Below are 27,618 nucleotides of genomic sequence, written 5' to 3'. Positions count from 1 at the left end.
CATCATTTTGCTGTTTACAGTTCCATACTTAATACTATCATATTTAGTAACTAATCTTGCCTGAAATTTTCTTCCATAGAGGGTTGATATTGTCCAAAGGGAATTTAATATCTTTGAAGGCAAATGTCAGATATTTCTTCTAAGTTTTGAACATCACTTCATTTCCAGTGATAGCCTGCAACTTGTTCACAAAGTGTAGTTTTTACTTAGTTCACTTGGAGTAAGGGTGTGAACTCCAAAAAAAAGTCCATGTTGTCTTTCCTCATGTTGTCATTGACGTTAGGAAAAATGTATCACCCTCGCGATAAGAATTTTGCACACGATGCGTGACGTCTCATATGCAACCACTTGAAGACGGAGAGGTGGCCCAGGAGCCAGGACGCACTGCTGAGGTGTAAAGAGGTTTGTGCCCCAAAAAACGATAATAATTAGATATTTTCACTCAATGGCAGCCCACGTAAAATCAAATGTGGTGTTTCAGTGGGTGAATTTCACAGGGTGTGTGAAAAATTAACCTCATGCGCAGCGGTGCCAACACACGAAAAGTAGCTTGATGAGTGTCCAAAGTAGTGGAAGTTTGGAGGGGACGCCATCTTTGGTCCCAGCTCTCCACGTCCCCAACACGGACTGTGTTTTCAGCAACATACCACAGCAGGGGTGAAGGCCCGGGAAGGTATCGTGAAACATTTTAAGACTTCTATGTCTTTACTACCAGCTCGTTTAGGTAATTTTGTGCACAGCGAAAGGGAAATCGGAATAAAACGACCAAGCAAATCTTAGTGACGAGAGCTGCTCGCTAGCTAACGTTACAGTAACCCGTCAGATACAAAGTCGATTGAGCCCGTTTGGCTAGCTAGTAGCACCGAGGACACAGGACCGTCTGTGCTCAGGCCAGTGCAATAACCCTAAAGATAAAATACGTGCATAATGGCGATAAACCACCCTGCGAGAGTGGAAAGGTAACTATTGTAGTCGGGGCATCTTGTCTGTAAGCACGCTGCCGTTATAAAAGCAAACACTGGTCAAGTTACACAGACAGGGATCTGCAAATGCAATGAGAGATAAAGCCATTTTTGGCGATAGTTATCATTATGTTTCCAGATTAGTAGCAATCGATGCATAAGTTAGGTGTTAGCAATCCTTTGTCTTTTGTCTGTGGTGATTCCCGACTAACACCGTTCCTACTATCTGTGTAACAGACGTTAACCATCATCTTAACAGCACAGGAGGGTCTTAACATCGGCTTTAAACGTGACAATGAGTGTCTGACATTAATTGTGTAGTTATGCTCTTTAAGGTAGCCGTTTGCTATTGACTCTATTGCATTATGTTTGGTAGCCTTGTGTGACCTTTTTCAGTATACTAAGTTAGAGTAAGGATCAAAGTGACCATGTAACGTTATGAGCCCCCTACAAAAGTGAAGGGGACACCCATTGGATACAGGGTGCTTTGTGCTGTGCAGCATGCTAACCCACACGCAACCGTTAACTGATGTTCATTTTGTAATTGTTGGTGATCCAGTGTAGTTTTTGCTTGTGTTCATTCATGATGTGTCCTTGCAGCCTCAGTAGTTTTCACTGGATGTTGTAATGATGGAGGACCTTTTGGCTTTTGCATAGCTTTGGACATTGAGGTAGCATCTAATTTTTTTTTTGTTACAATAATGTAAAATGCAAGAATGAAAATCAGTAGTGTGGGTGAATTTCCCCCCATAGCTTGTTGCATGTTGCCAATGAGTGAACCTATTTGGGAGTAAACCTTGCCAGTTGATGTCATTTTCTTTCTCCTTTTTTTTCACCAAGACTTCTCATGTGTCTTTGGTAAACAGGTGGTCACTATGCTGAGTAGGGAGTTTAAATGACATCTACAGCAAGAGTTATAAGGGTTCAACCACTTGTTCCTGCAGGGGCTTGAGTATAGATAATACTTATTCAATGTGGCCTTGTTTGTAACTAAAGGGGAAACCCTTGTGGAACTTCGCACAACTGATCTGTATTATGATGTAAAACCTGAAAAAACATTGTGTGAAAACACTGGGTGAAAGGTGAGATATGGTAAATCATAGACCTTTTAACAGGTTCTGTTCAACACATTCAACAACTTCTAGTGAAAATCGCTGTGCTTATTTTCATGTTATCGCAAACACTGAGCATGCCAGCGCTTCTTAAATCATACCTACCAGGCAAACTGTAGTTTGGTGAAAGTTGAAAATGGTGTCATTAATTTTTATATTTCGGAAATTAAGTCATAGAACTCGTCTCTGGGCTAAATATTGAGTACTGCTGCGTGTACACTTTCTGCAAAATAGCCTTGCAAGTTAATGAGAAGAAGCAAAAATCCAACACCTTTTGCATTTCTTGTTAGGATATTCGTTTTGCTCTCAAATTGGTGCAGATGCAATCAAAGGCTATATGAGACTGATGACTGCGGTGAATGACGTCTTCAGCAAATGTGATTTAGAAGTCACAGACCCATCATGGGAAATTTGTTGTCTCTTAAAAGCTTTAGGAAGAGAAAAATTTACCTGTTGCCTGATTGGTTCCAAGATTATATTTTTATTATGCCAGTGGCTGTAAGCACGGTAGTTTAGTGACTATTGTCATCTTCAAGTGTTGTCAGTGAAACATTTCAGTGAAAGTTAGTAAACATTGTCAAATTACACTGCTTATTTATTAGCAAGTTATAAATACATAGCGGGGATCATAACTAAAATGGGTTATGAGAAACAATTTAGGTTGTCATGCAAATGCTCCTAAATGCAGGGAAACATCCTTCAGGAAACCACATAATTGTTTTAAGTCCTCACATATCTGGCATGCAGATAATAATAACATGATGAATATTTCTCATCTTTAGGCATCTGATTATTGAATTTCAATCGGACAAGTCCTGACAAGTTGCTAGCCTTTATGCTTTTCAGTGAGTAGTACAATACTTAATATGGTTTACAGAGAATAACTGGTAATCGTGTTCATAACGATAATTGTGTTTTACAAAACGACATTAATGGCAATGTGTCAGTACACTGTACCGTACTGTTTAGGTGAACTCTTAGTACAAGCCAATGACTGACAGATTTAGGAGTTTGACCACAACTATCGCCAAACTTTTTCCTCATCTTTTCTGCTGTTATTGTGTGTAGTTGGTGCGTCAAAATGTGGTAACGGTGTTGTTTGCTTGTAAACTTACTGGAACCAAGTCGATGTCTGTGCTGAAGTTGAGTATAGTTAATACTTAATAGAACGCATACAGCTAATCCACACATCTACAAGCACAACTAGATATATCTTATTGGAACATATTTTTTTAAAGTCACAAAACTTAATAATATAATTTGAAGCTGTTTTTCCTGTCAATGACATTGTTTCTGTGAATGGCTGTGATCTCAATTCAATGACGTGTCAATGAAGGTCTGACGCCTGAAACGTTGCTGCTTTTCACAGAATAAATAATACAGCAGAGAGTGAGACAGTGTGATGGAGTTGTTTGCTGAGCCCTCCTCCGATGCACCCGTCACACATTCAGGTGTGTAGAGATTATTTATCTTCAACCATTCAATGACATGAGCCATTTTGTTCTTTTTGTTCCGGACTCCTACTTTATCATGTTTTCTCTTGCTGATCTGGAAAATAGTCGGAGGTCTGTATTATTTAGCGGGTCAACTGCATCAAACCTGCCGGACAATGTTTTTGTTTAAGAGGATATTTTGAATGGCTTTTGTTTAGCTTTTCTGGCAAAGGCTTATTTAGCGTGTACAATCAGTCGGACAATACAATTACTAAATGTACAAAATTCTGTTATGTGTGTGTTAATGTGTTATTATCGGCATATGTAAACACGGAAGTTGACAAAACACACAAGTATTATCTGCGTTTCCACAGCTTCTGATTATTGAGTACATTTGTTATAACAGACCAGTTGTATTTGCATTTAGTTGCAAGTATTTCCTTTCCATCCAAAAGAGAATTTTGTCTTTGTTTCAGCATAAGTCATTTCTGAGTTAGTTCCCTGGAGCACTGCTCAATTGCACTGATACCCGCCTTACAATATAATAATAGCACAATTTTCATGTAGTACCCGTTTCATTAGCCTTCTGCATTTCTCACTGACATGCTGGTATGCTGCAATTAGTTTTTCTGAGGTGAAGACTACTCCATATGCTGCTGTCATAGTTGATTTGGTCCCAGTATGTTTGCAGTACATTCACCATTAGATATCTTTGAATTTCAAGCTGCTGTGATTTTGTACTTCATTGAAAATTGTTTCTTAATGTTTTAGGATTTTTCTTTTCTCCACCTAAATGGATTCCTATTGTAGATTCAAAATGGTTGTTTCATTAAAGCACAGGTTTAGTGGGCAGACCCTCTGAGTCTGCAGCAACACTGAAGCCCAGGGAGCTCACGTAACAGTCCCACAGCAGCACAGTATAAATCAGTGCCTAGCAGTCGAATTCGAAACACTGCTCTTACACCCTTGGGATAATGGTGTTTGTGGCACAAAAAAAATGTCTGTTATTTGAAATCTGGACTTCTATTCTGTGTTTGTAGTAGTATTAATGTGCTATTAGTATATCTGGCAGTTGTAACCGTAGTAAACAACAGAATGGAAAATCTGGCTTATCTGCTCAGTGCTGCACACAAATGTAGAGTAAAATGGATATGCCACTGTGGGATGGGCATTAATTTGCTCTTGGCCAAGATTCTGGTCTAGACTAAAAAGGAAAAAAATGCATGTGCATCTAAATAAGTAACTCTTATTGCTTCTGTTTGGTCTGCTTTGAGGTGGCACAGAGAGGCTGCAATTAACGTTGTGCATACTGTTGTTAATCCTCCCAGGCAACATGGAGGAGCTGAACAGCCTGGACCCCCGGAGACAGGAGCTGCTGGAGGCTCGCTTTATGGGCGGCGTCGGCGGCAGCACAGGGGGCAGCACTTGTAGCACAAGCGGGGGAACCAAAGTGAGTGGCTATTTAGCAATGTCAGTGTTGGTACATCATCATTGGTCAAAATACAGTTTTTAGTGTTTGTGTAAGTCCTTAACTCAAATAAATCTTCTTTTTTGTTGTTGTCAGGGTTTGACCAATAATGAATGTTCAAATCAGAGTTTTGGAAGCCTGGGATCCTCAAGCGACAAGGAGTCGGAGGTAAACAAACCTATTGATACAGTTACATTGACTAGAATGATCTCAACAATAAACATTAACATTTGTATTTCATTCACTTTCTTGCTTATTACTGTAGAGACAAGTTAAAATAATGTTTTGGGTGGCCCACCATATCAGATGGTGGGCCATCCATTATTATTATTATGACACTATGTTCACAGTCTTTTGATCAATTTCCTAAATCAACTGCTTGGCTACATAACTGTGAGAGCCTCCATCTGTGAATATGACACACTTTAATCCCCCCATCGGGTTGCGTGCAATACTGTATTCGGACCAACAAAGTCTTCCTCATTCATTTCAGTACGATCAGTGCTTGGACACAGCATAGGGTGCCAACCACCACGCTGTGTCCTGGTATTTGGTAAGCCTTCAATCTGGATTTCCATGTTCATATCTGATGTAGCACACCCACACCACTGCAGCCCCATGTCTTGTTTGCAGTAGTGCTACAGCTTGTCTGAATGCACTCTGAGGCTGCATCTGTGTATTTCTGCTGCATTTTTTTATTCCAATATTTAGAGTGGTTTAATGATCCTTTACACGCTGATATTGATACATAAAGTGGACGTTGCTCCTCCTTATCCTTCAGTTCTTTGTGATGCACAAAGCGCAAGTGGGATCAGATCAGCACATTTTTACAAACTGCCTTGTATGAACAAAGTTTGTTGGACGTGTTGGTCAGTGTGAAATGGTAGTTCTAATGATACATTGAGTTATTAGGACAATCTAGGACTGAACAATCTATCTAGTAAAGAGAACCTGGCAGTTATACTCACTATTATTTTTAGGATGTATGCCTCTCTAACTCTCGTCTTTCTTACTTGATAGGGGTCAGATGTGAAAAGAGGCAGTTCTCCTGCTTATTCGGTAGGTACATAATGAAATCTTCAAATTAATATTTAATGAGTGTGTAAATATTTACAGATGTAAAAAAAAAAAAAATGCACAAGTCTATTATTGCAAAAACTTGTAATTCTCATTTTCAGCAGTACTTTTGCATTACAGTGCGACTTTGGGTTCAATGTTTAATATAAATAATATTACTGAATGCAGCTTCAGGTTGTCATGTTGGTGAGATAGTTGTTTAGACTTGATGTCTCTTTTCAGACCCCAGAGAAGAAACAGGCAGAAACACCCAGAGGCCGAAAAAGGAAACCGGAGATCCAATCAGAGAGCAGCCAAGGTAAGTCTTCTTTGTGTTAACACTGGTTACATTTCAGTTCCTGCTTCTCGCAGTATTTCTTTGAAATAATTCAATATCTCACAAAAACACTCTTTCCCTTCTTTTGCTCTCATAGGGAAATCAATTGCGCGAGGACCCAAAATAAGTGATTATTTTGATGTGAGTTTTTCAGTTTGGTCTTGGATGTTTCATCCATTGAAAGGAAGTATTTGGAGTGAATAATGTGTGCTTTGTCAGTCTTTTAACATCTGAAGCATAATCCATTTCCTGCCTCTAAAATAACAGCACTTTGGGGGGAAAAAGGGAACTGGTGGGTCTGCTGTTATCAAGTGTTAAGCACTGATGTCACTATTCCTCTCTCGACCTTAAAGTTCCAGGGAGGAAATGGGTCCAGTCCTGTGAGAGGTCTCCCACCAGTGATTCGTTCGCCCCAGAACTCACATTCCCTTTCCGCTCAGGGCACAGCTGTAAGTAGCGCCAAAGCTTCAAAATCTCCATCAGTGCTGCATTTGATGTCGCCTTGTCACAAAAGAAATGCTCTCTCTTTTGTTGCAGATTAGACAAAATAGCTCATCTCCTACTAGTCTGTCTTTTGGGGACCACATGACACATCCAAAGCAACTAGGAGTCAAATTTGTTCAGGTGAGTGAGGTTACAAACAATTGGAAGTCTGGACACCACACACTCCTCATTCTCAAATGTGTTTTGAGATAGCTTGGAAAGATTTTAACACCACCTTTGTCGTTTTCCACTCTAGACTGACCTCACCGCATTGAAATTAGCTGCCCTGGAAAGCACTAAGAACCTAGACCTTGAGAAGAAGGAGGGCAGAATAGATGATTTGCTAAGGGTAAGAAGAAAGTCTTTCCTTGTCTGCTACCATTCAGAAAGGCTTGACTGGGCTGGGATGTTACTTTAGCGCAGAACAAGTTTTCTGTCTACCTTGTTAACAGCAATTTTAAGATTTTAAATAATTGATGCATTGAGAGAATAATATAATGTATTCAGCTGTTGATTTTTTCTGCTTCATAGGCAAACTGTGATCTCAGGAGACAGGTAGACGAACAACAAAAATTACTTGAAAAATACAAGGAACGCTTGAATAAATGCATCACCATGAGCAAGAAGTTGCTCATAGAAAAGGTAAAATGTCTTGTTTTTTCGTAACCCTTTATAAACACTCAACTACTACGCATGCAGGGGGCACTCGTGGTGTAATGGTTAGAACGCCACCCTAAAAAATGTTACGCATGCAAACCTATATTGTGTATTGTTTTTCAGAGCACCCAGGAGAAGCAGTCCTGTCGGGAGAAAAGCATGCAGGATAGACTTCGTTTAGGCCACTTCACTACAGTGAGACACGGGGCCTCATTCACAGAACAGTGGACTGACGGCTACGCCTTCCAAAACCTTGTGAAGTAAGAGGGTTTTTTGTCAGATTGTCTGTCTTATTGATTATTATATATATATATACGCTGTAATGTTACAGTTTTCATTTTCCTGATCATCTTTTTCATGCCGTCAAATCAAGTGTTTTTCTCAGATGTTGTTGTGGAACACAGGTACAAAATGGTAGTAACGTAGTCTTAAACACCGCTTTCCTTTCCATCTGCAGACAGCAAGAGTCGATAAACCAACAAAGAGAAGACATTGAGAGGCAGAGGAAACTTCTAGCAAAGAGGAAACCGCCATCGTCCAGCAACTCCCAAGCACCAACCACAAACTCTGAGCCAAAGCAACGCAAAACCAAGGCAGTGAACGGAGCAGAAAGCGATCCCTTTCTAAAACCCAGCCTACCTCAGCTGTAAGTCCAGGCCTTTTGTGAATCTGATGCCAAGTCAGCCGTTGCCTAGGCAGAGGCAGTGTTTAAGATTCAGTGTAGCTTTGGTTTTATTCTTTGGCATGGTTAACTTTTGGAAATCAAGTTAAACAGGTCTGTTTGTGCAGTATATGAATGTCTGAATGCAGTAACTTAGTAAAGGTGGATGAAAACTAATGTTTTTTCATATCTCTCTCATCCTGGAAAGGCTAACGCTAGCAGAGTACCATGAACAGGAAGAGATCTTCAAACTGCGCCTTGGACATCTCAAGAAGGTTTGCCAACACACAGCAACAATTTATTGCAAAATTTTTTTCATTTAATTACAGGTGTAGGTCCTTTTTATGCATTTATGTTTCTCACTTTATCCATGACCCATTATATTAAATGATAGAGGGTGTTTCTACACAGTTTAGCATTTTTAAAACCTAATTGGAAGTAGTAAAATAATGATTATTGTCTATTCTCTATATAAGGATAATTAAACATATTCATTCTGATTCTCCTGTTCTCTGAGCTGAACCACTGTTATTCTTGAGTAGATATCCCTGAGGATGGAGTGTGCCTGTAGTTTTGTTGATGTGTTCATTGTTTTCCTGATGAATAAGCAGCATAGGCAGCCACTGACAGACTCTGCACCAAGTCAACCGTTAATATTTAATACAGAACCAGTCAGCTGTGTCCAAGTGGGTTTTGATGAGCTCCCCTCGTTGTAGTCTGAGCTCTGAAGGTGTGTGTGTGTGTCATTTATAGGAAGAAGCTGAGATCCAGGCAGAGCTGGAGCGTCTGGAGAGAGTGCGCAACCTTCACATTCGGGAGCTGAAGAGAATAAATAACGAGGACAGCTCACAGTGAGTCTGAATCAATTCATTTGACAGTTACTGCATTGACATTGGAACATGATGTACACACAGGGCCAGTGTCTTCACCCTAGTGGAGATATTAAGTTACTGCCCAGTGCCCACTGTATGAAGCTTTATTCTTACTTTACACATTGGTCACGTTAGCGACAAAGCTATCGTTGGAGATTTTGTAATGTTGTTATAATGTCTTCTGTGTTATCTCTCCAAAGATTTAAAGATCACCCAACGTTGAATGAACGATATCTGCTCCTACACCTTTTAGGACGAGGGGGCTTTAGTGAAGTTTACAAGGTAAGTCTTTTAAATGTTGATGTTGCAGGTTTTGAAACAGAACAATACTCTCAGCAGGTGTCACTTTTTCCAAGTATAAGCAGACTCTTTGTGTGTGTGTGTGTGTGTGTGTGTGTTGTGCAGGCTTTTGACTTGATTGAGCAACGATACGCCGCTGTGAAAATCCACCAACTTAACAAGAATTGGAGAGAAGAGAAAAAGGAGAACTATCACAAGTAAGTCGGCCCGTATGGAAATGTGCATCCTCGCCTGCAGTATGCCATGATAAAATGCTGTGAGATATGTAGACAAACTGTTGGGATGCTTTCAGCTTCTTGTTATTCCTCGCCATGGGCCCGGGCGCCAGGCTGTCAGAGCAGAACGCAGCACCTGTGCCTTCATACTGTGGTTGCTAATAGATGCATAATTACCCTCCTCTGTCTCCGCAGGCATGCATGTCGAGAGTACAGAATACACAAGGAGCTGGACCACCCCCGAATCGTGAAACTTTACGACTACTTCTCACTGGACACGGACACGTTAGTGCACTTGATATATTCATGTCTGTACATATCCGGCACTTATGAGCTTAGTTTCTGTTTGATGTGGGCCGCAATCCCTTAGTAAGTCTCTTTTCTCCATTTGATAGGTTTTGCACTGTCATGGAGTACTGCGAAGGCAACGACTTGGATTTCTACTTGAAACAACATAAGCTAATGTCAGAGAAGGAGGGACGGTCCATAGTCATGCAGATCGTGAACGCACTAAAATACCTGAATGAAATCAAACCCCCCATCATCCATTACGACCTAAAGCCAGGTAGACAGATGACTCTCATGGCATCTATTGGAGAACATATCAAGTTATTCTACATTAAATTCAATTCAATTGTGCCAGTTAAGTGTCTTGTTGGCTGACAGTCGTTACTTTTCCAGTGCTGACTTTTACTTTTATGGTTTCAAGGTAATATCTTGTTGGTGGACGGAACAGCCTGCGGGGAAATCAAAATCACTGACTTTGGTTTGTCCAAAATCATGGACGATGACAACTACGGCGTAGATGGGATGGACCTGACCTCACAGGGTGCAGGGACCTATTGGTGAGATGAAATGTCCTATATTATATAAGATAATGACTTGCACACTTATATATATATATATATATATATATATATATATATATATATATATACATACACACACACACATCACATCACATTGACTGTAATGACATGAACAGTATAAGAAGAAGTATTGATATAATTTTCTTAGCAAACGTTGCAGTATCGCATAATAAAAATTCTTTATTATAATTATAATCTGTGTATTATCAATACCATCAGAAGTAATATGAAAGTTGCTCAAAACAATTTTGTTTGAAACAGGTACCTGCCTCCTGAATGTTTTGTGGTCGGTAAAGAACCTCCAAAGATCTCCAATAAGGTGGACGTGTGGTCTTTGGGCGTTATCTTTTTTCAGTGTCTTTATGGAAGGAAGGTAAGGAGGGCGAGACACAATAGCACCGCTAAATGTTTCTGTAATTTATTGAATGATGATTAAGTAATGCTCCTCCTTTTTTTCCAGCCTTTTGGCCATAATCAGTCACAACAGGACATCCTGCAGGAGAACACCATACTGAAAGCTACCGATATTCAGTTCCCTGTGAAGCCTGTTTCCAGTAACGAAGCGAAGGTGGGTTAACTGGCGTACAAAAGATCTTAAATGAAGAAATATGATTTTAAAGGTAGAGTCAGTGATTCTTGAGAATGCTTGTCAAAATCAGTGAATGACTCCTAAGGATCCACTCTGTAAATAAAAATAAATAAATAAAAAATAATCTGGTGTTAATACAGTCTAGGATCTGTACTCGGGTATGTAAACTAAAGGGGCTCACCGTATCTAGCAACATGCCAGTTTATAGAGCCTAGGCTGTATGTTTATACCCTTTATTTGTTATTGAGAGCACGGACAGGTAGTGGATCGTGAGGAGATATTCACTGATTTTGAGCTACAAGCATTCTCCAGAATCGTTGGCTCCACCTGCAGCTTACTGGCCTGGCACATTTCTGATTCCATTGCTCCCCCTCTCCCTCCAGGCCTTCATAAGGCGCTGCCTGGCATACAGGAAGGAGGACCGGGTGGACGTTCACCAAATGGGCAGCGACCCCTACCTGCTCCCTCACATGCGGAGGTCAAGCTCCTCCGGAAATCTGCAGATAAGTGCTGCTGGCTCAGGACTTGCCTCCTCCAGTATCATCTCATACTGACAAGCCTCGTACTGTGACAGAAAGGCAAACTGACCAAGTAGCCCCCCCATCCCCCCTGAAGGAACAGCCAGTAACAGGAGTAGCAGGACTTCTCACCCGGCCTCCTGTAACTTGTGCCAGGCTTCTACTTGTTTACCAGGGCTCGATCAATGGAGAGACACTGAAGGGATGTTTTTCTTTTAAAAAGGACATGGGTAAAAGGATCTGTCGAGGGGTCCGACTAAAGCACTGAAACTGACAACGTACCTTGAAGTAAATGTGACTGGACACTGTTCAGATGTCGCAGATGAATAAAGCCTTAAAGGGCCGAAGGGAGACTTGGCAGCCCACAGTTTAGATGAAATAACATGGTCCTGCCAGGGTGCAAATTATTCAGCTGCTAGAAGTTAATTTACTGTGAGGAGGAGAGGACAGACATCCTTATATAGAACTACAAAGATTTAACTTGATTTGGCTAACTGTTTTTTTTTCACGTGTTAGGCTTTAAAATTGAGTCACTTAGCCAGAATGTAATGTGTAGCATACAAGTGGCATCTAGTGACGTGTAGGTTGGGGGTAGCGTAATTTACCTTTGATGCACAAAGTAACCAAATGTAGAAAATTACAATGTAAAAAATCCTATGCAGGAATATTAATTAACAGATCAATTGGGAGCTGTATATGCTGTACAGATGAATTTTGAACTGCAGCAGTAAGATGTACAAAGAGTTAAACATTTCCCCATGTAAAACAAGTTTCCTGGAGTTGTTTTCATTTTGCTGCTTTGTTGCTCTTACTTTTTCAAGGGCTGTATGTTCCACTTCGGGTACAAATTGTGCAGTTCTGCTAAGAGTGAATAATAAATGCCAGGAAATGTTATTCTCTCCCTGTGAATGGGACTGAATATCAGCATTTTCATTCTGAAAGCTAATATCTGTACTCGTCACCTGATAATTCTCGGTACATTTCAGGGTGCTATCTGTTTGTTTGTCTCCATTTTCTGAGATAACGCTGACACCGTGTGGCTCGGTGTGGACCTGCATTTTTTTTAATGGGTTAACTAAGGATGCTCACAACATGAACCATTTCAACCATTGAGCATAAAAATACAGAGGCTGAGATAGAGAAAATACATTGGTTTAATCGAGGTAACATTTCACTTCATATTAAATAATTTTTTGCACAATACCAAAACCATTTAAATATTTTAAGGCTATTGCAGCAGCAAGTAAACCTTCTTTTCGAAAAAGAAAATCCCCAGTAGTAAAAATGTGTGCACTGCCTCCCCCTGAAGCCCTCAAGCAGTTTGTGAAGCCCCTCGAAAGATCACAGTGGGATTTTCTGAAAGTATTTCTTCACAATATGTTCAGTAAACCATAAAGAGATTATGATTATAGTATTCATTGCAACCTCAGCTGTAGGTCGCTCACGCTCTTCTATATCGCTGCAGCTGTACAGATTACCAGCACAGCTAATTAACCGAGCTTTCACATATTGAGACACACTCTGATTATGACTTGAGCTGTGATTGTGGCCGTGCATTGGTTGCTATGACTTGCTGTGACAACTATACGCAGGGGTTTGTAAGTGCTGAGCATTATATTGGAGGTACTGTATTAACTTCTGTGGTGTATTGGGAACAGATCTGTCGTGTGACCAAATCCTGCTTGGCCTCTCTAAGCTTTCTTGGCAAATGTTAGGAACAGTGAAGAGTACCATAGTACAGCCACCTTGAGCGTGATGGATTAAAGTACAAGAGCAATAACTAAACACAGCTGAATGATAAGTGCATGTGCATCATCTCTGCAGAATATTTCCCCAAACTGGGAGTGACTTTCAACTGGACTGGACCAACACGCCTTATGCTAACTCTGGATCAGGAGGAAAACAAACTTCCACTGTGACCCATTGGGGTCTCCGTAGTAATTTTACCAGTAACAAAAGATGCAAAGATAATGACTTGCACAATTAAAAGTAACCTGTTTTACTATGATTATGAGCGAAGTTCCCAACTGAATCATAGAAGTTAATAGATGTGTTAAACCCCTTTTTTTTTAAGTTCTGCGACAGAGTGTATAATTGACCTCTGACGTCTTGTAATTAATTTTTCCCGCCATAAACAAACTGCTCTGCTCTCTGGAGATACATTTATGTAAAAAGTTTAGGGTTTAGCTGCATGTGAGGAAAACAGCAATGTAGCCCCAGTACCCTGGAAAATGTGCGTAACAACCCTGACAGTGTGCCAGAGGCCAATTTGTCAACTGAACGGTGCTGTTCATAAAATGGCTCCATTGTGTTAAGACAAGAGCAGACTAAAAAGCTCAAACTGCTAAGATGAGTCTTCAGTCATTGTGATATTTATCGATTCACAGCAGGTCACTGATGATGGGATGGGGGTTTTGTTCAGTGAACTGTTCATTTGGAAAGTGGAGGAGGGATATGTGGCGTTCCATGTAACAGCAGGAGCTGCATTAGCAGTCATTGGTGGAAGAACAAAGTCAGGCGGAGGCAGAGCCACACCGGTGAGCGCACCTGGCAGGGTGAGAGGTGGAAGACCTGTGGAGCAGGGCACAAACACAAGCTGTTACCTTATACAGCAATCATGTCTTTAAGTAATATTATTATTATAGTGACACAGTAAAATAACCTATTTTCAAACATTTTAGTGAAACCTTTTTTTCCTTTGCATTTGTGGTAATTTAAAAAAATCTGCAGATTTTCAATGCACATCTCTATGAGTAAAATGTCACTCCAGACTGGACTTCATCCCTTATTATTGACAAAACATGGACACTAAAGAGAACAAAACAATACCTGTATGCTGTAATCCACCAACTCCAGGAGGCAGTACTTGGCTCAGGTCTGGCAAGTTGATATTTAGATTTAGCAAATTAGGAAAGGGTGGTATACCTCCAGGTAAGTGCATTAAACCTGTGCAACAATATTGTATAGATTAGAGAATGCAAAAAAGCTGTCCGTGGCTTCATATATGGGGTGTGATAACCTTTCTAAAATCATTTCTACTAACCTGGTGGTGTGGCAGCAGGGTTGACAGACAGGGGGAGGCTTTGTGAGGAGGGGACGTGGCTGAGCAGCGGGATAGTAGGAGCTCCTGAAACAATTTTCAGCAAATGATGAAAGGTGGAATCAAAGTGTCTATTGACTTACACAGTTTCTTTATTTTCTAGTTCTTCAAGCAACATCTTGCCGTCTTAATAGAAATGTGACTAAATCTGCAAATGGTGCAGCTACTATAGGTCATTCCCGCTTCAGCTGAAACCGTCCGAGATGACAGTGTACCTGTTTGTAGATCGCTAATGACAGCATTCAGGTTGGAGCCAACGGACAAGCCGGCCAGCGATCGCTCTAAGCCCGCAGATGCAGAAGAAGACACAGCGGCAGGAACAGTTGGGATAACGGCAGATAGCTGGATCTGGTAAATAATGACCACGTCTCAGTCAATGTTCACACAACAAAAATAACATTTTCATATGGATGCAATTATTATTTTATGTTAAGCTACCTGTGTGAAGCCATCCTTAGGTGAAAGAGTTGGTTCACTGGGAGTGTGTGCAGGGAAACTGATCTCCTTTCCCTCTTCAAAGGGCAGTATGGGTATCCTGTGCAGGTAGCCATATCCAATCCCACACCCTAGACTAGAAGAGACAGAAATAATGTGAGGGCCACAACCTCATACTGCTGAATGGCAATAAATTACTTTCAATTACAATGTACTTTGTGAGACCATCAATGCATGCTGCAAATTAAAAACCTTTTCAGTCAGTAACGGTTTCCCCACAAAATGCTCTTGTTGCTGTCATTGCACATTTTAAGTGTCCATTTAATATCTACTGAGAAAAGCAATGCGGCGTAAACATGAAACATAACAGACATGGCTGTAAAATTGAGAAATTAGACTAGTTAGTGTAAATATGAAATATAGCAAAATAAAACAAATACAATGTATTTTGAGTAATTTAAGGGTGAATTCAGATTAAGTATAATTTTTTAATAAAGTTGTGTAAATAAATGGTATTTAACTTTTATTTAAATTAGTTATTAGAATCATGATTACATTGTCCATGTCAAAAAACAACACATCCTTTGTACAAAATGATGCTTAAAACTAATAACCCAATCTTTGAAAGACATATTTTGGACTGAAAATCTGTGTACAAAGTTAAGAGACACAAAAACAAAACACAAAGACGAGTTTGGAAAAGTCTTCTAAACATCAATTGTTAAAAAGATCATCTGGGATCATGTTTATCTTTTCATGTTTAGGAAGTTTGGGTAAGTCACACAGCAAAAGATAAGGGCTCTCAACTGAAAACAGGAGAAAAGATTCAGGTAGAGGATTTCCTTGAGGACTATCATACCTGCCCTCTCCTCCCCAGTCACCGTTGGGAGTGATGACCACCTCGCGGCAGTTGTCTGTGTCTGTGTTGTAAACATACAGCTTCAGCTCCTTCCCTTCGTGAGTTTCGACGACAGCAAACAGATCTTCACTCTGTTGGAAGAGCAGAGATGCACTTCAGGTCAATCCGGCCGTCGCCAACGTTAAGACAATGTTACTACGGCTATTACAAATCTGTAAGGCAAGTACCTCATTCATGACAGCGTCAGCTCCTATGATGTAGTCGCTGTAAGCCCTCAAACCAGCCAGGGCTGCAGGACAGTTTGGCTCCACTTCCTGGACTCAACAGGAATAAACATGTTAGGTGATATGAATCATTTTGAATATTCAAATGTTATTTTACAATTCTGTGCTTTGACCTTAACAATTTTGTATTACAACACACTATGCATGCTTAAACATCATCAAAAAGCACTGAATGTAAGTAAGTACATAGTATTGTACTTAAATATACCTTTTCATTAATTTACTTCAGTATTTCTATTTTATGTAACTTTATATTTTATCCATCTACTCATAGAGGCAAATATTGTACTTTTTATAACATTTTGTAGTGTTATCAGTGTCACAGTTTTCAGATTTCATGGTCCCTTTAGGATCCTTGTTGAGACCAATTAATAATGTAATAATTTAAATTAACCAATTCTCTGGGATTAGCTGAAAACAGCTGTTTTTCTGAGCTCATTCAAAATTTACTTTTTAGAGATGAACAGAACAGCAAGGCAACACAGATTGAATTAAATCAAGAGTATAGAGCTGTTAAAATGAACTCAACCTTAAACATCTACAACAGTAAAATGCAACATAAACATTCATGCAGCAGTACATTAATCCGAAAACTTTTTCTACACAATGACTTTCACTTAGATTATTTTAAGTAAGGACTTGTATACTTGTGGTGGAGTATTTTGATACTTTTATTAACTAAAGGATCTGATTACTTCCTTTACTGCTGAGAAATCAGATATGACATCTAAAACACCTCTCAGGAATTTCCCTCGTCAGACCGGCACACTCACCAAGACATGCCACACATTTTCATTGGCTCCGTCAAAGCTGCAGAAACGAATGCTGACTCCCAGCAGCCCCTGGCCGCCCCACATGTTGCTAGGGGTGACGGTGGTCTCCCTCACTGCCAGCGTCTTGCTGTTGTACAACAGCACCTTGATGGGCCTCTCCACGTTCACCTGCAGCTGCTCTTTGAGGGTGTCGTTGTCCTTGTTCTATATCAGAAATCAAAACATCCAAATTAAACGTTGTCACACTCATGAGACTTAATAGAGCAGTTACAATAGCGACAGCAGCTTTTATTGTAAACCTACCAGTCGAGTGTCACAAATGGAAATGATGAAATCAAAGAATGGCTCCATTCCTGCATGGTGACCGGGGGAGTTATCTTGCACCTGTAAAGCAAGGCATCATAAAGATAGGACAATAGTCAATAAAGCTTTTGCACTCAGCCAATCATGTGGCAGCAACTCAGCTCATAAAAGCATGCAGACATGGTCAAGAGGTTAAGTGGTTGTTCAGAAGAAATATCAAAATATGGAATGCATCATATGACTTGAAAAAGGAAAGATTGTTGATCTCCTGGGATGTCCACACACAAAACAGTCACTAGTGTTTATATCTGATGTATACAATCTGTGAGTCCATGGATCCATCCTGACACGGGTTGCTGTTGGGTGTAATGGTGAGGGGAATGTTTTGTTGGCACACAGTAGGCCCCTTAATACCAGTTGAGCATTCTTTAAATACCACAGCCGACCAGTATTGTTGCTAACCACGTACAGCACAAAGCACAACTCATTTTAAACTGTTTCCACCAACATGGCAATGAGTTCAGCGTATTTCAAAGGCCTCCACAGTCACCAGGGTGGGATGTATACATTTACGCACAAAGGTAATGCTCACGTTGTCTCCTCCACCCAAAGTGTGAATTTTCCCATACCCAGTGTTAGAAAGGTATCCTTAATTAAGGCCACTTATAGTAATATCCATGGGGACACCTTAGGAATGACTGCACATAGGATTTTAAATCATATTATTTAAAATGAATATCCAATTTAGATTAAATGAAATATCTGGCAAACAAAGATAAAAACACATAGCCTAGATGAAATTGTGAAAAATCCAGATTGTTATAAAAAATAAATAATGAAGTGTTTTGTGGCAAAATTGACAAATCACTAGAAAATTTGAACAGAAATATGTGTGCTTTAGACAAATACATGTTAGATTTTTTTAAATGTGTTTTTTAATAAAAAGGGATTGGTCCATTAAAGCTGGGGTGGAGGATTTGGGGAGAAAATGGCAGTTGGGATAGAGATTCGAATCCAAATACCTCAACCGCACCACTTGTTCTCTTTGGTCCCTCCCTTATAGTCCCTCCCTGATACGCTCTACACCAACAAAGTCGTGCCAAAGTGAATGGACAGTCCCAGCCAATGTATTTTTGTTTGTTTGTTGTTAAAATCAAACAGAATTCTCAATTTTTCCATTCTGACCGAAGCTATTCTCGAACCAAGAATCCAATAACTTGAAGTTCCAGTTTCCTGGGAATAAGCCTCACATAACCAGTTATCTTGCTTCTTGATGCAGCCCTACAGTGTCCAGACTCCCAATTAAACAAACTTAACACAATAAAGGCGTTGTGTAGGTGTTCTTATTCAAACAAGAGTCTTACAATGTGTGTGCAGCTGTTGACTTAAGTGAACGTTTCCTCGAGGACTGACGGAATGAGCAAACAGAGTTTAGAGGGACGGCGATGACACAAATACATAAAATAAAACTACTTTCATAGGGATGCACATTTTCTTGTTATGTTATGATTTTATACCTATACTTAAATTCAAGTTACCTGGAGATCACGGACCAAATACTGGTGCTCTTTTTTATTCTATATTTAAAATCTATACATAGCCTACCTGCATGGAACTCCTTAGTCCATTTATGTAGGCCTAATGTCACATAATGCTAGCGATGATTATGCTGTGGCACTTAAACCTGTATTATTATATATGTATAAGTACAACTATGTGTTATTTGAATAGTATAGCGTTGGCGTCTTCAGGTAGGCTAAATGTCAGGTGTCTCTGCATATTGAACAATAATAATAGAAAAAAATATTTAAAAAATGACTTAGGCCTACAGTTTAAATAAAAATAAAAACAGCAATGCTATATAAAAAAGGGTCAAGTGTGGGAATATCTCAAAGAGAAAGTTGTTGTCTTATTTACAAACACACATCCTCATAAATCATGTAGGCCTATGATAGCCTCACCGTTTTTTGTGGCAACAAAGCCAGGTGGCACAGGTAGATTCATATCAATGTTGTCGACGACTGCGCATGCTCAAATACTAATTCACTAACTAACCCATCATGTCAGGGTTTTTATGTAGGCTACAGTCTATTTTCAGGGCTTATGAATTCATAGTTCTGCATAGTTCTGTGTAATGGACAGTTCGTGTATAACAGGTTCACAGGTCAATGGTAATATAGCCTAGGCCTACCTACCTAAACGAGTTTGGGGCGTATCATGAAATGAATTTACATTAAGCTACAACACTGCAAACACGATCGAGCTATCAGTTGGACACTGACAGCCAACCGTGGGCAGATAGCTGCTTAGCTGGCTGAAGAATTAGCGAGACTTCACAGAGTATACCTTTAAAAAAATATATATAATACATTTATGTAATGTTAATATTTAGCTTAAAGTAGCCTGCTCGGTGATTAAAACGTTAGCTAGCCGAGCCCTGCTCCTGTATCTGCAACTTAACAGCAGCTCTCTCTCTCTCTCTCTCTCTCTCTCTCTCTCTCTCTCTCTCTTGCTCTTACTCTCAGGACGTGGTATCCTTCAGTCCCTCCGCCTGGCACCTCGACGCTCTGCGAGCCTCCCATGTCTCCCCGGCTGTGTGGCTCACTGTGCGGGTTAATTTAGCAGGTGCCTCTCCTCCAGCTCATGTCCGTAACAGTGAACCAACCTTGTTTTCGTCGCGGTTCCTGGTTCCCAGCACTTCCGCTCTGTTGTAACTCTGTTGATGACAGCTCACCTGCCTACTGCACACACACACTGGCTATAAAGGTCTACTGAGGCTCCTCTCCGTTTGAAATATAAATTAAAATTTATTTTTGTATACAAACTAGAGCAGGGCAATAGCCTCAGGGCATGGGGCCAAAGAGCCCAAGGCTCATTGCATTTCAGCATACAATTGCTTTTGTAAATGTGCAAGGGACTCTCCACAAATAATCGATAATCGATAATTATTGTCCTGCTTGGACAAAATCCAGTATTGGACCTTAATTTGATCAACGCTATACTGTGTTGACATGATGCAAAAACAGAAAGCTGATGGCAGGTGGTGATAATAACTGTTAGTCTATAGGTGGAGGCCACAGTGTAATGAAGCTGCTATGTTACCGTACTTAAAGCTATAGTGTGTAACTTCTGTTGCCCCCATGAGGAATTCTGAGTAATTACAACAAAACATCATCGGCACCTCTACAAGAGGTAAGTCTTTGGTGATATTAAAATGTTACAATGCATCATTAATTCAACACATTTCATAATATAGGCTATTCTTTATCCTCTTAAGAGTACATTTTGCTGCCGATAGATACTTTTTCTTATTGGATACAGGACTTTCATCCACAATGGAGTATTGTTAAATAGAGGATTTGTGCACCATTCCCTTCCCCCTCCCACACCAACACAAAGACACGCACACACATGCACACACACAAAGACAAAGACACTGGTAGAGTCCATCTTGTGATTTTAATTGTCTGGTATGTTGTGCAAGCATTGATTGCATGTGTAAAATAAAGAGGACATAGCTTAGATTTTCCAAAAAATGAGTGATGATCCCCTTAGCAAGACCGTCACCATCTATAACCATTAACCTATAGCTGAAAATGATTAGGTTATCAATGATAACCTCAGCTTAAGTCGTTTTTTAAATTTTTCTTATTATCTTTTAGATCCCAGCTGTTTTTGATATGATCGTATAATCACGCCAGAGCCGTCACGCGAGCCAGGGAAGATGTGTGAGAAGAAAATTGTCTTTGCGATCACCCAGTGATAATAAGGGATATCATCAGCTGCTAAGAAGAACACAGGCGTACGTAGTAGAGGAATGTATATGTTGTTGAATATCTCTGTAGCGCAGCAGCTCTTATCAAATAATTTGAAATAAACTCGCTTAGCATCATGATTCTCCTCATCAATCACCAGATGTCCTGTCAGTACATGTGTCCTTCCAGAGCTGCCCTTGATTTGGTCTCTCTCTCTCTCTCTCTCTCTCTCTCTCTCTCTCTCTCTCTCTCTCTCTCTCCTTTCTATCTGCAGGGATGCTGGACCAAACTGTAAGCTCAAAATGCATCAGTCAAGAGAGTCGATCACGTACAGGTGAGATATATTCTGACAGGAAGATTTTATTCTTCACCTTGTGGTCTTATTTCACCCTTTGTCTCCTGCTTCAAGTGTGCAAACAGTGACACATAAAAATTAAGTGCAATTCTTGTTGCAATGATGGTTCATTAGAAAGTTTTTTTTTTTTTAAATCTTAGAACATGAATGAAAATCGCCGAATTGATATTATTTTTCATGTAGACAACTACAAAAAGAAAGCACTGTCTTACACACTTTTACCCTTTGAACAAAATATATTGTTCTCAGATCCTTTCCCCTCTAGACTAACAATACAAATTTTACAAATATGACCACATTTTATAAGATCTACATGTGGACCCGGGGTCACATGACCTACTCTAATAGTACTTCCCACATTCCAAGATGACAACATCCGTGTGTGGTTTAATGTGAAATCATCATATATTTATGGCTCGACATTTTAAGACTGATTCTGTATTTAGGCCCGAAGTAGCAATGGAAATTACACTCTTTGGATCTGTGTACCCTTTTTGGATCTGTTCTATTGTTGTACATAATTATAAGTAAGATGTATAGTATTAAGACTTGCACATTTCAAACCGCTTTTGCATTATTTAATTATTAATAGATAGCAAAAATAAAGGTACAATCATGGAGCTCAGGTGATGAGCTGATTGGTCGAATAGTCTTTTGACAGGAAATCAATATTAATAGTCAAATCATTTTGATTATTGATTAATCATTCATGTCAATTTTCTAGCAAGAATATTAAACTTTTGGTGGACCCAGCTTGTGAGGGTCTATCTCATTCATTACACTAAATTGAATATCTTTGGGTGTTAGAATCAATTGAAGCCGTTAACTTGGGCTCTGGGAAATCCCATTGGGTGTTTTCCTTTATTTTTAATCAATAAACAGGCAGCTGTTTAATCTACTGTTTAAAAAAAACTCCAGTACCATTTCAAACATTAGTCCTTCATTTTTCCTCAGCGCAACAGATCTTCATATCTGTTATTTACTGCCAGTTAGAAATATACTTTACACTGTGACACTTGCTCCTACAAGAAGCAGATAAATAAACTCTGTATTTCAGCAGAGGCTTGCTGACGCCTTCAAACCCTGCGATCACGGCTCTGGATAGCGCTCTCAGATTTATACTTTTCCACGTCCTCCGAGGAATTTACAACTAAAAAGCCACAAAGCGCAAGTGTTCAGGCATTTACACCACATATCTGTCTGTGGAGAAAAGAAAGGCATTAACAAAGAAGCCGAAATAAAAAATGTCCATGATCTGATAAATATCCATACAGCAAGTAAAATACCATGCTACAGACATCATAAGCTGTTGTAAGGGTAGTTAATTAATCTAATTTTTTTTGTAGAATTAAATGGGTGTCTGTGCCCTGTGCTGACACAGTGCACTATGTCGTGCTGGGAGGCAGAGATAAAAAATGCAAAGTGAATTAGAAAAAGCCTGTGTTAAGATGACAAACCAGCAGAGCCAAACAGCAGTACAAGCATTTATCCCATCATTATTGTTGCTGTTTATCATTTTGATTTCAGCAGCATCATCATCAGCCCCCTGTCCTCCACTCACAGCTCCTACACAGGAAGGAGGTAAAATGGCCATATACCAAAACCATACACTAGAGTGACTATTACTGTCGCGTGCTGGAGGTTGTTTTTGTTCATTTAGCATACGCGTGATAGCAATCTCCACCTGGTTAGCTGCAGTGTAATTGCTCCTGGGCTCGTGCTTATTCCTTTAGAAAATGTCCAACAGACGCATTTACTAGCAGCCTCTCGACTTCCAAACAAGCACCACATTAGCTTCGCACTCCCCAGCCATGGAGACAGGCAAAGTAACAGTCTCTGGACTATTAATCTCCTGCTTAAAATGTACTTTCTGCCAGGATGAATCAAGCTGTGGACACACAGTCAATAAGAGGAGGCTATTTAGATAAGTGTAACCCATTATAATTACCTTAGAAGTCAGGGGCCTTGAGGTGTTCCATTTGATTCTGTTATCGCTGTTTTTTTAATGTCAAGCAAGCCTGCTATTTGGATTGAACAAAATGGTCAGATTTGTGGAGGGACATAAACACCTTTTTATCACAAAAAAATACCCACATCATTATTAACCTTTAAATGGAACAAGTATAACGGCTGAAAAGCTGGCCCTGTGTTGAACTGTGCACAGTTACTTAAATTGGGTTGAAAGGGTTAGAAAAATACATTTTTCCTGGCTAAATTGTGGCCATAGCAGAATGTGTGTATTAATGGTATGTGGAGAGGAGGAGGAGAAGGAGGAGGAGGAGGAGGAGGAGGAGGATAAGGGGGAGTGGGGAAGGGCTAGCAAGTCAGCCCGCAGTCAATATCATCATCATCATCATTTCATTAGACTGGTGCTGCACAATGGGAACGTCAGTATCTATCAGAGAGCTAATGTGGCAGTGATTCCCAGGGGCGGCAGAGATATTTGGCGCATCAGTGAAACCACTGACATTATTCATGGGTAGGCCTATACAAGAGAGTGGAGTAACACAGTCGAGACTTGGGTGAAGGAAACCTTTGCTTTGCCTCAAAAGATATTCAGAAATAAACAAAAAGTCTATGACAGAAATACAATTGGCACACAAGAAGGAAAAGTGATGCACTGAGCACAGGAAACTCAATGTGTTTTAGCAAGATTCAAATTATCGTTGAATCTTGTGTGTGTGCATGTGTGTGTGTGTGTGTGTGTGTGTGTGTGTGTGTGTGTGTGTGTGTGTGTGTGTGTGTGTGTGTGTGTGTGTGTGTGTTTGCCAGGTGTGAAATGGAGGGTGAACAGACTAGTGCAGAAACAGACATTAAGTGTTTCACAGTCTAGTGTTCAGAGCCAGCCCACAAAAACCACCCACCTGCCCTCCGCAGAGACTAAGACATAGGCTAAGACAAAAAAAACAGAGCTGATCCTTATTATTTGATTTTCCTGACCTCCTCTTGATCTAAGCTTAATTACGCTTGTAATTAGAATTGATGGAAATATTGTGTGTGGATTAAAGTAATGACAATATACATTTATAGCCTAATTCAACCACAAAGCTGTTCTTCACGTGCTTTAACCATTACATGCCAAATTGAAATCATTTTCCGAAACATTATATTCAAGAGACACACTGACGTCACGTTTGTGTAAACTGACTGGTTCAGTGATTATGTTACTTAACATGGGTGGCCAATAATTCATAGTTATGCAACTTACTAGACTGTGTCCAACCATCGGAGCTGAAGGCCCTGTTTCATTTGCATTCAATCATTATAAGATCCTCCAACACCTGCTGCCAAATTAGCCATGTCATTGCACATTGGCACGCTAACCTTCAATGCTGAAGTCCTTAGAACAACAAACAAACCAAAAATAAATAAATAATAAAATCACTCCCCCTTTAGATGTGGAAAGAAGACAAGGGTTATTGTTTCTATTACTCCACTATATGAGTAGTTATCCCTTTCATCCTCTGTTCCCTGTAAATTTACAATGCAGCCAGTGTCGTCGGGTCTGTAATGATCGCTGCAATGAAGCGTGAAACAAAGAGGCAGCATCTGCCTGCTGGAAGGAGGATGGGAGGAGGGCCACTCAAACAGCCAGTCCCTCCACGGCTGTGTCGAAAAATAAAACACAGCCAGGCAGAGCCGGCGTTTTTAAGAGAGCACAGTCTAATGCATTTCATGATAAATATCTTAAAAGTGTGAGTAATGAGAGGACTGAAGGAATCGGCAGGAGGGAGGGTATGCGCTCTTGAAATCTCAACTGCGAGATGATCAGCCAATAAAAAAATCCGTCCTGGGTGATTAATCTGACCAATGGCTGGTGACAGCCACGTGGCTTGAAAAGATGTATGAGAAGAAAGAAAGACAAAAAAGGAAAAACACATTACAACTATTCTACCATACTGTGATTTTTTCTCCATATGAAGTATTTTGCATTTATTTAACTGAAGGTTGAATTCCAGTGCAGATAGTTTTCTGTGCACTCAAGGAGACCCAAGGACCCTCTTTTTCCAGCTCCAAAAAACATTTAGTACTTCCACCTCATTTGTTCCGAATTGCTTATAAAATGATTTTGAATTGATGACCTGAATCCAAAGTCCACTACAAAAATGTTAACATTTCTTTTGTTTTTGGTCTCAAAGACTCCAGCTGTTATACTGTTTAAACACAGTGGGTTTTTGTATGCTCTGTGTCTGTGATTAGTGTGGGCTGTACTTTCTAGTCTAGTTTGATTTCAGTTCATTCACAAGAGATCCAACCTCCATCTGTTAGGTTAGATAATAGGTGAAACGTAATATTTACCATTTTGGTCATCTCTTCATATTGTAATATACATGAAATGTGCAAACCGTTTCCCTCATAGGGAAGGTTTACCACTTCCATGCTTCTCTACATATCAGGTCAGAAGGAACGAAAACAACATTTGAAGGGGTAGGACTAGATAAGTTTTTTTTACTTCCTCCTACCCCCCTTCGAGCATGTAGAAAGTGTGTCTGTTTTTTTTGTTTTTTTTTTGCTTTTTTTTTATTATTTTTTTTATTCATCTATTAATATTTGAACTTGTTTTTATTGCTTGCTTGCATGTTCGAAATAAAGATAAAGACAATCAATCAAGGCAAAAACGAACTAAACTAAACTAGGTCAAGTTACTAACGGTCTTTTCTTCACTTTTGTACGCCATACATATTTATTTGTCAAGTTCAAATGTCCTTTTATAAACTGCAATTAAAATGGGCCCACAGATGTTCTACAGCTCATGTCTTTATTAGTGCTGTGGATACAACATTAATACTCTGCAAATGATAGCAAGAAATTAAAGTGCCTACATGGAATTTGTCAAGGGATATTTCATCCCACTAATTCAGGAATGTACAATTGTTCAATAAATATACTAACAGTAACCAACACTCTTCATTTCATTGTTCAAGCTAAATTCTTAATGATAAATAATCCCAGTTTCTCGCATTGCTTTTCTCGACATAAAAGTGTGCCTACAGTGAATGTCGTGAAGACAAACCAAATTTTGCATATTATAGTTTTTACTCCACTTAACACATTACCATACAAACAATCATGTGTCCATAGAATTAAAAGCTGCCCCATGATAACGGTTTAGCGTTGTGCTTTTTTATCACAAACAAAGCACTGGCAGTAGAGGCCCCCTGCCAGTCATGCCTCCCACAGATCAGCCAAGTGTCTCAATAACATTCAGTCAGTGAATCACAATGACATTGCACAGTTACACAACATAGATTGCACTAGAGTTAAGGGCGGAGAGTTAAGTATTCTTGTATAAACAACTGAATACATCCATTAGGGGGGAATAAGGGCCGTGTGCATGATCAGAAATGTAACTCAACCCTTCTTTGGTTCACAAATACACTAAATTACTTCAATGTTTTTCAAAACATTAGTGCTACTATTGTACAGCAGAGTTTTTTTTAAATAGGCAGGAGGATACATGTCAAATGGAAAAGAACAGCAGATAAACTATTCCCAATAATAATCTCTGGATATAAATAATGTTATTCATCTATCACCTACAATACTGTGTGGTCCATTTACATATAGGATTTTCTCACTGTAAAACTAGGACACATTTGGCACAAAGGCAATTTAACAATTATACTATAAACAATCTACACAAAAAATCTCTAAAAACACAGCAATCAAGTACAACACTTGTTACAATGACTGTGTTATATAGTCCCACCTATGTAATATCAAAGGGAGACAACAGCTATGGTACAATGTGGCGGTGTATCTGGCTTGATAATTACATAGACGACATGGAGCACCAACAGTCAGGTATTTCACATTAATTCTGTTGAAGTTAATGCTATAAGGTCCCCTACTTTGTGCTCTGCTTCTTCTGTGAAAAAAATATTTTGATCTCATTCTGTTTTTTAATACTGACCTTCATATAGTACAACAGTACAAATTATTTGTTAATAGCTGCTTAAACAAGAATCATTCAAGCACTCAGATATTCTTGCCATGTCATATTTGCATGAAAGAAAACCAGCATTAATCTTTTTTAATTTACATTATTTAGGTTTTCTTCCCCCCCACTTAAATGGTTAATCAAGAACAACAGTGTGCTTTTGCGATTCTCTCCAAGTTTTTGACTAATGTCCAATTTTTTACTCATACAACTTTGTGCGCAAATGTTTTGGATGTATGTCATAGCTGCTAATGACAGAAGAGACAGAGAAGAAGAGACAC

General features: G+C 39.6%; 2 protein-coding genes across 3 annotated transcripts; one reads left to right on the top strand and one right to left on the bottom strand.

Annotated features, from left to right (window-relative positions):
• The first annotated feature begins 358 nt into the window (after positions 1–358).
• tlk1a (tousled-like kinase 1a) lies at positions 359–12,411 on the top strand. Of its 2 annotated transcripts, XM_080038204.1 has the most exons (23): positions 359–402; positions 3,444–3,525; positions 4,836–4,957; positions 5,072–5,143; positions 5,996–6,034; positions 6,275–6,350; positions 6,466–6,509; positions 6,722–6,817; positions 6,906–6,992; positions 7,108–7,200; positions 7,383–7,493; positions 7,632–7,768; positions 7,966–8,154; positions 8,378–8,444; positions 8,923–9,020; positions 9,242–9,323; positions 9,447–9,538; positions 9,752–9,841; positions 9,952–10,121; positions 10,266–10,401; positions 10,687–10,798; positions 10,886–10,993; positions 11,398–12,411. In XM_080038204.1, exons 2-23 carry the CDS (start codon positions 3,477–3,479, stop codon positions 11,566–11,568), a joined length of 2,241 nt encoding a protein of 746 aa, XP_079894330.1. In that variant the 5' UTR covers positions 359–402; positions 3,444–3,476; the 3' UTR covers positions 11,569–12,411. The 2 variants fall into 2 exon arrangements, with proteins under 2 accessions (XP_079894330.1, XP_079894331.1); XM_080038205.1 differs by lacking the exon at positions 3,444–3,525 and having other exon boundaries at positions 360–402.
• Positions 12,412–12,698: 287 nt separating this feature from the next.
• On the bottom strand, positions 12,699–19,955 carry LOC307258486 (Golgi reassembly-stacking protein 2-like). Its single transcript, XM_080038026.1, has 10 exons — positions 19,806–19,955; positions 17,287–17,367; positions 16,984–17,187; positions 16,154–16,240; positions 15,927–16,057; positions 15,071–15,203; positions 14,848–14,980; positions 14,576–14,659; positions 14,362–14,478; positions 12,699–14,103 (listed from the first exon to the last, which is right to left on the bottom strand). Exons 1-10 carry the CDS (start codon positions 19,866–19,868, stop codon positions 13,877–13,879), a joined length of 1,260 nt encoding a protein of 419 aa, XP_079894152.1. The 5' UTR covers positions 19,869–19,955; the 3' UTR covers positions 12,699–13,876.
• Positions 19,956–27,618: the final 7,663 nt, after the last annotated feature.

The sequence above is a fragment of the Ammodytes marinus genome (assembly GCF_949987685.1).
Source record: "Ammodytes marinus genome assembly, chromosome: 12".
Taxonomy (NCBI): domain Eukaryota; kingdom Metazoa; phylum Chordata; class Actinopteri; order Uranoscopiformes; family Ammodytidae; genus Ammodytes; species Ammodytes marinus.
The sequence above is the reverse complement of the archived record's forward strand: the minus strand, read 5'-3'. Positions and strand labels throughout refer to the sequence as shown.

Excerpts from the sequence above, each read along its gene's own strand:
- LOC307258486 (XM_080038026.1), bottom strand. The coding sequence starts at position 19,868 with ATGGGAGGCTCGCAGAGCGTCGAGGTGCCAGGCGGAGGGACTGAAGGA. Across the intron at positions 17,368-19,805 it reads AAGGATACCACGTCCTGAGA|GTGCAAGATAACTCCCCCGG; the intron begins GTAAGAGCAAGA and ends CTTGCTTTACAG. Across the intron at positions 17,188-17,286 it reads CCATTTGTGACACTCGACTG|AACAAGGACAACGACACCCT; the intron begins GTAGGTTTACAA and ends TTTCTGATATAG.
- tlk1a (XM_080038204.1), top strand. The coding sequence starts at position 3,477 with ATGGAGTTGTTTGCTGAGCCCTCCTCCGATGCACCCGTCACACATTCA. Across the intron at positions 6,351-6,465 it reads CCAATCAGAGAGCAGCCAAG|GGAAATCAATTGCGCGAGGA; the intron begins GTAAGTCTTCTT and ends TTGCTCTCATAG. Across the intron at positions 9,539-9,751 it reads AAAAAGGAGAACTATCACAA|GCATGCATGTCGAGAGTACA; the intron begins GTAAGTCGGCCC and ends CTGTCTCCGCAG.